Source organism: Rhinoderma darwinii, chromosome 6, assembly GCF_050947455.1.
Source record: "Rhinoderma darwinii isolate aRhiDar2 chromosome 6, aRhiDar2.hap1, whole genome shotgun sequence".
Lineage (NCBI taxonomy): Eukaryota > Metazoa > Chordata > Amphibia > Anura > Rhinodermatidae > Rhinoderma > Rhinoderma darwinii.
The window spans coordinates 116,985,869-116,997,096 of record NC_134692.1 but is presented as its reverse complement, the minus strand read 5'-3'; the positions used below and the strand labels follow the sequence as shown (position 1 = coordinate 116,997,096).

Here is an 11,228-nt window from a genome sequence, read left to right as displayed (position 1 = left end):
CTGATGTGAATGGGCTGGGGGTCTGAGAACCGCAAAATAGGAAACCAGATATACTACATCAATTTTACTATAGGGCAAAAGGTGTCGCACAGTGAAGCTTTACATTAATGAATGAGAGGGGGAGGGGAATAACTAAAGTGGGGGATGGGGAGTGAGGTTTAAATGCAGGATTTAATATAATTTGTCCATTTAAAAATTAATTTTATTTTGATTTTCATACTCCAGTCTTAATATAAAGAAGGTTGGAGAAAAATGCACCTAATGTATAACTAGGTGAATGTCCTTTAAAAAATTCCGAAAATGAATTCTACGCCAGCCACGAGCAGGATTTGCGCTATAATTTACTCCAATTTCTGGCATAAATTATGTTGAATTTGTCGGGCTGCAGATGGCAATGCCTCCTTCCGCTGAGCTCCATCTGCTTTTTAGAAAAGTGGCGCACGTGTCAAATATGGCACAAAACTCTAAATTGATTTTGCAAATTCAGGGCATAGAAAAGTTAATAAATCTCATCCACTGAGTCTTCCCGGTCGGGACTCTTCCTTTCACGTCTTCTCTGTTCCTTCTCTTTCAGTCTTCCTCTGCAGCTTCATGTTGCTGGCTCCAGTATTTGGATATTTGGGTGATCACTGGAATAGGAAATATCTGCTATGCATTGGTATCACCCTCTGGTCAGCCGTCATCCTTGGCAGCTCATTTATTCCTGATGAGGTAACATCCTGAGTTCATTATTACAGGGGTTTGACGGGATTATCACATTGATGGCCTATCCTTCTTCCAATGACGTTTATGTGACGAGATGTAATACCCTGGTACAGCCACCCTCTCGGACAGGCCGCTGTGCCTGTGTAAACAATGGAAGAGACACATCGCTCACAAGAGTGCCACGGCCCTTCATTGTGATTGTCTGTGGTCCTGGAGTTCAGACCCTCACTGACCAAACATTCATTGTTTATCCTAAGACTAGGCCATCAATAAGAGTCCCAATGTTAAAGATTTACTGAAGATTTTCTGAATGATTATTTTTTTTCCTCTTCCCCAGTATTACTGGCTGTTTCTGCTTATGCGAGGATTGGTTGGCATTGGCGCTGCAAGTTACTCCACCATCGCCCCCTCCATCATCGCCGACCTATTTATAGCAGACCAGCGCAGCCGCATGTTGTCCATCTTTTGGACTGCTATCCCCGTGGGCTGGTAAGTGTCCTGTGTAAACACATAGAATCCAGTACTTATGACAAGAGGTCCTCTGAATATTTAACAGGACCTTCTAGTATAGATGTAACTGAGTTTGTATATTGGAGAATTGCATGATCTGCAGTTTACATATAACCCTATGACTAGCAGAATTGATCTTACTGTAAAGACTATTGTGATTTCCTGCTATCACTTCACATTGTTCCTGATCACACCAAGATCAAGGATGAAAAAAGTGTCTAATATATATAATGTGTGCATATGTTTATACTGTTAATATATATGTCTGTATATAGTTATATTTGTGTGGAGATTATGGCCCATTCTTAACTTTAAAACTTCTTCTTTTTTGCCTATTAAGTGGCCTTGGATACATCATGGGCGCTAAATTGACAAGTGCTATTGGTGGTGACTGGCACTGGACTTTGCGGGTAAGTGAGAGAATTGCGGGATTCCTGCAGGCAAACAACGATTTCCCTGTAAAGTCTTATTATTGGAATTGCTCCCCTTATCTGCTGCATCGATGAGCAATAAGTAGGGCACTTGGTTGCAGTTCCAGCTCTCTGAGTGTCCTTCAGGAACCTATAGACAGTCAGTTATGAACACTGACATATGGGTGTTTGTTTTTTTAGTCATTTCCTATTTTTCATTTCTTAAATCTGGTTTCAGTCACTTCTATTTATATATATATTATACAATGTCTCCTTCTTCTGAACAGGTCATTCCGGGTCTGGGGATTATAGCCGTCCTACTGCTTCTCTTAATTATGAAGGAACCATCCAGAGGAGCCGCGGAACCGAATGGTCATAAACACACAAACAACAATTCTTGGATGTCAGATGTGAAAGCTTTGCTGAAAAAGTGAGTGTTTTCTGTATAGTGATGGTTGTCGCTGGCTTTACCCCGTGTCACTTGTGTCACTTACATTTCTCTCTCTCTCTCTGTAGCCCGAGCTTTATGCTTTCCATGCTGGGATTCACAACAGTGACATTTATTTCCGGCTCCCTCTCCCACTGGGCTCTATCATTCTACAAGCGGGCCCGGGTCCTCCTATACAGAGGTGATCCATGTCAGACTGTAATATGTCAATCTGATGACAGGTAAACGCTTATTTACTGGGTGTGCCAGGAGGTTGTGAGGGGGGCTCTCTGCCATTATGTCCATACTCTTCTCTTCTTGACCTGACTTTTGGGCAGGGCTACACGGTGAAGGGTCAGGGCTCCTGGTAGAAGTCTTATTATAGGGTGGGTTCAGACGTGGTGCGTTACATGCAGATTTTACTGAGGATTTGCTTCAGATTTCAACATTTGCATTGCTAAGGGTGAAATCCACAGTGAAAATCCACAACATTTCCCCAACATGTGATTGCAGTACATACAGTGTTGTGGATATTTATTTGCCAAATCTTCAACAAATCTGAAATCTCCCCCTATAATGTATATAGACTGCTACATGACTGTCTGCTCTATACTGGCAAGATATTTAGGATAGGTCCATAGAGAGTCCTGTCTGTATCCTGTTGGTACAACATACATATGACTAATTGTTCCTGCAGGGAGCGCATGTACATATTCCATACATACAGGTTAGTCATGATTAATCAATCCTGCAGGGAGCGCATGCACATATTCCATACATACAGGTTAGTCATGATTAATTAATCCTGCAGGGAGCGCATGTACATATTCCATACATACAGGTTAGTCATCATTAATCAATCCTGCAGGGAGCGCATGTACATATTCCATACATACATTTTAGTCATGATTAATCAATCCTGCAGGGAGCGCATGTACATATTCCATACATACAGGTTAGTCATGATTAATCAATCCTGCAGGGAGCGCATGTACATATTCCATACATACAGGTTAGTCATGACTAATCAATCCTGCAGGGAGCGCATGTACATATTACATACATACAGGCTAGTCATGATTAATCAATCCTGCAGGGAGCGCATGTACATATTCTATACAAACAGGTTAGTCATGATTAATCAATCCTGCAGGGAGCGCATGTACATATTCCATACATACAGGTTAGTCATGATTAATCAATCCTGCAGGGAGCGCATGTACATATTCCATACATACAGGTTAGTCATGACTAACCAATCCTGCAGGGAGCGCATGTACATATTCCATACATACAGGCTAGTCATGATTAATCAATCCTGCAGGGAGCGCATGTACATATTCTATACAAACAGGTTAGTCATGATTAAACAATCCTGCAGGGAGCGCATGTACATATTCCATACATACAGGTTAGTCATGATTAATCAATCCTGCAGGGAGCGCATGTACATATTCCATACATACAGGTTAGTCATCATTAATCAATCCTGCAAGGAGCGCATATACATATATTCCATACATACAGGTTAGTCATGATTAATCAATCCTGCAGGGAGCGCATGTACATATTCCATACATACAGGTTAGTCATCATTAATCAATCCTGCAAGGAGCGCATGTACATATTCCATACATACAGGCTAGTCATGATTAATCAATCCTGCAGGGAGCGCATGTACATATTCCATACATGGAGGTTAGTCATGATTAATCAATCCTGCAGGGTGCGCATGTACATATTCTATACAAACAGGTTAGTCATCATTAATCAATCCTGCAGGGAGCGCATGTACATATTCCATACATACAGGTTAGTCATCATTAATCAATCCTGCAAGGAGCGCATATACATATTCCATACATACAGGTTAGTCATGACTAACCAATCCTGCAGGGAGCGCATGTACATATTCCATACATACAGGCTAGTCATGATTAATCAATCCTGCAGGGAGCGCATGTACATATTCTATACAAACAGGTTAGTCATGATTAAACAATCCTGCAGGGAGCGCATGTACATATTCCATACATACAGGTTAGTCATGATTAATCAATCCTGCAGGGAGCGCATGTACATATTCCATACATACAGGTTAGTCATCATTAATCAATCCTGCAAGGAGCGCATATACATATATTCCATACATACAGGTTAGTCATGATTAATCAATCCTGCAGGGAGCGCATGTACATATTCCATACATACAGGTTAGTCATCATTAATCAATCCTGCAAGGAGCGCATGTACATATTCCATACATACAGGCTAGTCATGATTAATCAATCCTGCAGGGAGCGCATGTACATATTCCATACATGGAGGTTAGTCATGATTAATCAATCCTGCAGGGAGCGCATGTACATATTCTATACAAACAGGTTAGTCATCATTAATCAATCCTGCAGGGAGCGCATGTACATATTCCATACATACAGGTTAGTCATCATTAATCAATCCTGCAAGGAGCGCATATACATATTCCATACATACAGGTTAGTCATGATTAATCAATCCTGCAGGGAGCGCATGTACATATTCCATACATGGAGGTTAGTCATCATTAATCAATCCTGCAGGGAGCACATGTACATATTCCATACATACAGGTTAGTCATGATTAATCAATCCTGCAAGGAGCGCATGTACATATTCCATACATACAGGTTAGTCATGATTAATCAATCCTGCAGGGAGCGCATGTACATATTCCATACATACAGGTTAGTCATCATTAATCAATCCTGCAAGGAGCGCATGTACATATTCCATACATACAGGCTAGTCATGATTAATCAATCCTGCAGGGAGCGCATGTACATATTCCATACATGGAGGTTTGTCATGATTAATCAATCCTGCAGGGAGCGCATGTACATATTCTATACAAACAGGTTAGTCATGATTAATCAATCCTGCAAGGAGCGCATATACATATTCCATACATACAGGTTAGTCATGATTAATCAATCCTGCAGGGAGCGCATGTACATATTCCATACATACAGGTTAGTCATGATTAATCAATCCTGCAAGGAGCGCATATACATATTCCATACATACAGGTTAGTCATGATTAATCAATCCTGCAGGGAGCGCATGTACATATTCCATACATGGAGGTTAGTCATGATTAATCAATCCTGCAAGGAGCGCATGTACATATTCTATACAAACAGGTTAGTCATGATTAATCAATCCTGCAGGGAGTGCATGTAAAGACATCTGCCATTGAATGACGTTTAGGGACTAAATCTTTACAAAGATGAAGATAGTTGGAGTAGTAGTCATACTAAGATCCTTTAATCACCCTTTATATCCAATTTTTTACAATCCATCTGTTAACCTCTTTAACCCTTCCTTTGCAGCCAAATTTTTGGGATGATCACTATCATCACCGGAATCGTAGGAGTTGGAGCTGGTGTGGAAATAAGTAAAAGGTTCAGGAAGGTCAACCCCCGAGCAGACGCATTAGTCTGTGCTTGCGGAATGCTTGGCTCCGCCCCTTTCCTGCTCTTGGCCTTGACCTTGGCAAGATTCAGTCTTGTGGCCTCCTATGTAAGTTGCTGATGAACAGCTTGTTGTGATTGATGTTTTTCTGTTAATAATATTAAAAAGGGTGAAAAAAGCATATACACAAACATATAGTACCTGTAGATACATATATACAAACGTATAGTACCTGTAGATACATATATACAAACTAACATATAGTACCTGTAGATACATATACACAAACGTAGAGTACCTGTAGATACATAGACACAAACATATAGTACCTGTAGATACATATATACAAACGTAGAGTACCTGTAGATACATATACACAAACGTATAGTACCTGTAGATACATATACACAAACGTATAGTACCTGTAGATACATATACATAAACATATAGTACCTGTAGATATATATACACAAACATATAGTACCTGTAGATACATATATACAAACGTAGAGTACCTGTAGATACATATACACAAACGTATAGTACCTGTAGATACATATACACAAACATATAGTAACTGTAGATACATATACACAAACATATAGTACCTGTAGATACACATACACAAACATATAGTACCTGTAGATACATATACACAAACATATAGTAACTGTAGGAACACATACACAAATATATACCTATATTAAAAAAACTGTATATACCACTGGATACCATACACATCCAAATACACAGCTTTACAAACACATAAACACACACATATTAATACACATATACTGTACATTATTATCCAGTGTAAGGTCTATAGGCAGGTTTATTGCCCCCCTGTGCAGCACTTGTGTTCCGGGTAATGGATAAACACTTGTACTCTTCCCCCTTCACCATCCAGTCTTTTCTGAATGTTTTCTTTTCACTACAGATTCTCATCTTCATTGGGGCGTTGTTGCTGACGCTGAACTTTGCCATTGTGGACGACATCCTCCTGGTGAGTGATCATAGCTGAAATGACATTTATTTAGGCTTTTCTCTGTTTTCCTGCGTAGTCCATGAAATGCCACTGACTCTACAATAACTGACAGACAAGAGACGGAGAACATTATAAGCGTGGACTGCGCTGTTTTCAGATATTATAATGCAGATATTTGGTCCCTTTGTCTGGCTGCCATTGTTGAGTTAGGGTCAGTAACGTCCTTCTGTCTACTCAGAATGTCCTCTTGTTTTAGAGTGTGGTGACCCCCAGAAGACGCTCCACAGCGGAGGCCTTACAAATCATTGTGTCCCACCTGCTGGGTGATGCATGGAGCCCATATCTCATCGGAGTGGTAAGTATTAGTCACATTATCTTCCTAATGGGTATATGAGAAAAGTCTTAGCCTGACTGACCCCCAGTGTGAACAACACACAACAGACAAACATTACACATGAAGCAGACAGCACTAATACAGTACGCAGACACCAAGCAGACATTATCAACATTATCAGCCCCCAAAAATCATATAGTACACATACAATGCCAATACAGCACCGATAGTATACCTACTCAGCATATAGACAGAACGAAGACATGACATAGAGAAGTCATACCACATACATACTGCAGAAATACACCAGAAAATATTCTTACCCTGCCATTGATAATCTTCCTAAGAAAAAAACATGCAAAACTCTTGCCAATAAGTAAAACTGGGTCTAGGAAAGTTTTAACCAGTGCTCCTCATGGGCTGAAGGTCGGAAGCTCCTCTGCTAACTATGGTGAGGAGTTTCCTCTTGCCACCTCCTACCATGTGCTGTCACCAGATTTCCTGAATAGTATCCAGCATCTACTGTCTGGAAAAAATATATACACTTATTGTGTTATTTCTCATAATTAATCTTACATAACAATGAGTCGTCTTCTTATCCTCAGTTATCTGACCTCATCCGCAAAGGGAAGCCGGAATCTGACCTATTGATGTTTAACAGCCTGCAATATGCCCTCATGGTCTGCGTTTTCGTATCCGCTATTGGAGGAGGGTTCTTCTTGGCAACTGCCCTCTTTCTTGAGAGAGATCGAAAGAGGGCAGACATAGAGTCCCAAGGTATGTTCCCTGTCTGTATGTGTATGTTCAATGTTTACTCATGCCTCCTGCAGAATTAAAGTTGAGATCCACCAGTATGGTCAGAAAATATAAAATATGGACTATATCAAGATCTGTATATTCTGCTTTATGGGATTTTTGATTGATTGTAATTTGTCTGACAATTTAGTCTTGTGTAAATACCCGGGACATCTCAGCTCATTAATACTAGAGTTCCTGATGCTTATAAGCAAGTGAATATCTGCTATTGGTCCAGGGTGCAGGAAGATTAACCCTTCTAGCAACCTGTAAAATTTTCACACTATTGACATGTATAAATAAAACCTAACTTGCAAAATAAAGTCTCATACTAAACCCTTATGCCTATATATTTTGTAAAAGAGGACACCTGGCACATTGTCAAACTGCTTTTCTGCACTTTATGCACACAGACACAGTCGTGCAATTTTGTGTCAAAATTAAATTTTTCATAAAAATGCATAAAATGAATATTTGTAGCTAAAGGTGTGACCCAAACAGAAAATTAGATGGTACATATAGGTGCATAATTATGATTATGTAGGTACATAATTTTTCTTTCCCCTATACAAATGCTAAGGCTTGGTCCCTTTTTACCCCCAGATTAAAGAAGTTGCTGCAAAAACATGACATTTTTTTATGATTTTGCAAAATTTGCGGCAAAAACACAAATTGACAGCAACGTGTGAACACACACTGAACCTAATCAATAATCGCAAATCCCTCAACCTAATCTAATACGTTTTTTAGTGGAAGTAGTTGAACACAAAGACATTATGGTGATTGTTAGTGGGTGAAAATGTCTTTACTGACTGATGGAAGTTTTTTTCCATCTATCAAATATGTTTTATTTCATAAAATACATAAATTGCATAGATTTAAAGATATCAAATCTGAGCACTGATTGGTAATCTGGGCAAGAAGGCCAGATTTTATCTTAGACAGTTTTGATGAATGAGGCTCATAGGTGACGTTGATAGTTCACAATCTGTAACTTCTCTTGTCATTAACCATCTAGTATTGTAAAGCAGAACAGTATTACATGTGAATGATCTGATAATGTATTCCTACCTCATCAATCTTATTACTTTGTTTTACCTCAATAACAGGATGATGCATTCGGACATTTAATTACACCATACCTCAAGATAAGAACATTACATCTTGGAATGTCCATGGCTGAAATACAAGAAAGGCATCAAAAACTAAAAGTATCAATATTTTGGAGTTTTAAAGACTTTCACCATAATGAGCAGCAGGGCTCTGCTTTGCTCAAGACAAAACTATAATGTTTCCAAACAACCACAAATGGATTCTCTGCATGCAGAATCAAGAACACCACACAGCATAAAGTCAACATGTATGCAAATGGCAGGATACCAAGCAAGTTGGCAGTGGTAGTCATGACTACAAAGCTGCCATTGCCTACTCTGTTACTGGTTCCAGTGGTTGAAACATTATAGATACTATACCGACAATTGAGGAAACTGGACCTAGATTGTCTGCAATTCCAAAGATTGCTTGAGGAAGAAAACGAGACCAACCTCACAGACTCATTTATATGGAGCTTTCACTGACTTCTTCCTCAGAAAAGCATCCCAAGGAATTTGCAGAAAAGACTAACAGCAAACTTAGGTCCACCTCAAAGGAATTTTTTCTGTGCCTGTGGCTCGGCTGAGTCACAGTGCCAGCCTGGAGTTGACTAATATTTGGACTACAGATCCATATCCCTGGAGTCCTTGTGAAATAACCTCACAAGGAAAGACAAATGTATCTGCCTGTGGCTCGGCTGAGTCACAGTGCAAACTCGGACTTGAAAAATCTTTGGACTACAGGACTGTATTCCAAAGAGAGCCTTAATGTCGCAACAAATGATAAATATCTCTGCCTGTGGCTCAGCTGAGTCACAGTGCCGAACGAGACCCGAAGTCTTTGTCAAATAACATCATAACAAATGACAAATGTCGCTGCCTGTGGCTCAGCTGAGTCACAGTGCCAAATGAGACCCGGAGTCTTTGTCAAATAGCCTTACAAAGAATGACAAATGTCACTGCCTGTGGCTCGGCTGAGTCACAGTGCTATGATGAGTTTTACCTACCACCAATGGCAACTACCAACAAAAATGCAAAACAACGCTTGCCAAACTTTAATACTCTTCGTCTTCATTATACCAACTAAAGACACTGCAGTTATATACCATCTTTAGATGAAAGGATGAATTTTAAGACCATTGTGTTCATGACTGCTTTTAATATTCTTACAAGTATACCAACTTTATGGAAAAAATGTAGTCATGCTATTTTAATAAAATTATATGATCCGAAAGATAGCGTTTTATTATATAGGTAGCACATTATTATAGTATACTGTCTTTACTTGCTGGTTTATTACACATTCTGGATTATTAGATAGATATAGGGAAATGCTTCTGAAAGTTATAAAAACCTATCAAAGGAAGAGTCAGGATTGAAATGCAGGAATAGTCTAAAAATGTGATTGTTCCACAAACAAAACGTATTTCCTATTCACAGGTTGTCACGATCCGTGGGTATGTGGACCAACTAGTCCGCACCGCTGTAGCCGAGTAGCAGCTGGCCAAACAACAGTCCTACTACAAGATTACCTTTAATAGTCCAGACAGTAATGGAGGCTCGGCACGGATGAACTTGTAGACACCAGACGTGGTGTATATTAGCAGGCATGACCAGTGGCATAACACGACTACAACAGCTTAAGGCGCAGGAACAGATATAGCATGGTTATAGGATACAGGTAGCAGAGCACGGGAACAACGGGAACAGGATAACACTAAGGGACCATTTGCTAAGACTAACATGGGTAAACACAACAATGCTCAAGCAATGAATGAAAGGGCAGAGCCCTTTTTATAGTCCAGGGTGATCATAGGCTAATTACAGATTTTCCTCATGTGTGTGCACTGGCCTACATGAACTAGTGCAGCAATGTGGAAGTGAGTGTCGGCGTCTCTCAAGGGGGAGATGCCGCCCGAATCTCACTTGTCCATGGCCGCGGCCGTTGGGGGAGCATGTAAGCACAACAGTCTGCGGCTGTGGACGTTACACATGAATTGGACTCTGATTGGAGTTGTTCAATTTCCTTTTATTCTCGGGCTGACCAAGACCACTATAATGACTTATGATATCTGAGAAAATGGTTGCCCAGAGATCTTTAGACCCTCGCTTCTATAGGGCATCCCCAACCTCTGTTGCAACACAAATTCAGACCCCAGGCCACAAATAAATTCAAACACCAAATTCATAAATTAATTTAGAACCCCAAACCCCGTAACTAATTTAGTCCCCAGACCCCCAAATTACTTGAGACTACAAACCAGAGGCCTAAATTAATTCAGTCCTCAGAATAGACACCTACATTATTTCAGACCCCAGGCCAGACCCTTAAATTACTTCAGACCTCAGACTATTACATTACTATAGACTCCAGACCAGAGCCCTACAATACTTCAGACTCCAGACCCCAATATTACTTCAGACCCCTAGAACGGGGTTTAGGGGGCCCCGTTTTAGAGATAGGTGTGGTTCCTAGAAGTGGGACCCGCATTTATCTGACATTTACGGCATATCCTGT

General features: G+C 40.1%; 1 protein-coding gene across 1 annotated transcript; it reads left to right on the top strand.

The window, feature by feature from the left end:
• Window positions 1-577: 577 nt before the first annotated feature.
• LOC142656420 (protein spinster homolog 1-like) lies at window positions 578-9,934 on the top strand. The gene is made up of 10 exons (XM_075831351.1): window positions 578-711; window positions 1,043-1,194; window positions 1,556-1,625; window positions 1,913-2,055; window positions 2,142-2,294; window positions 5,424-5,613; window positions 6,443-6,508; window positions 6,747-6,845; window positions 7,430-7,601; window positions 8,729-9,934. The coding sequence occupies exons 1-10, from the start codon at window positions 592-594 to the stop codon at window positions 8,731-8,733; spliced, it is 1,170 nt and encodes a 389-aa protein (XP_075687466.1). The 5' UTR covers window positions 578-591; the 3' UTR covers window positions 8,734-9,934.
• The last annotated feature ends 1,294 nt before the right edge of the window (window positions 9,935-11,228 follow it).

Coding starts and splice junctions, on each gene's coding strand:
- LOC142656420 (XM_075831351.1), top strand. CDS start 592: ATGTTGCTGGCTCCAGTATTTGGATATTTGGGTGATCACTGGAATAGG. Junction 1,626..1,912: donor ACTGGCACTGGACTTTGCGG/GTAAGTGAGAGA, acceptor TCTTCTGAACAG/GTCATTCCGGGTCTGGGGAT. Junction 6,846..7,429: donor GCCCATATCTCATCGGAGTG/GTAAGTATTAGT, acceptor TCTTATCCTCAG/TTATCTGACCTCATCCGCAA.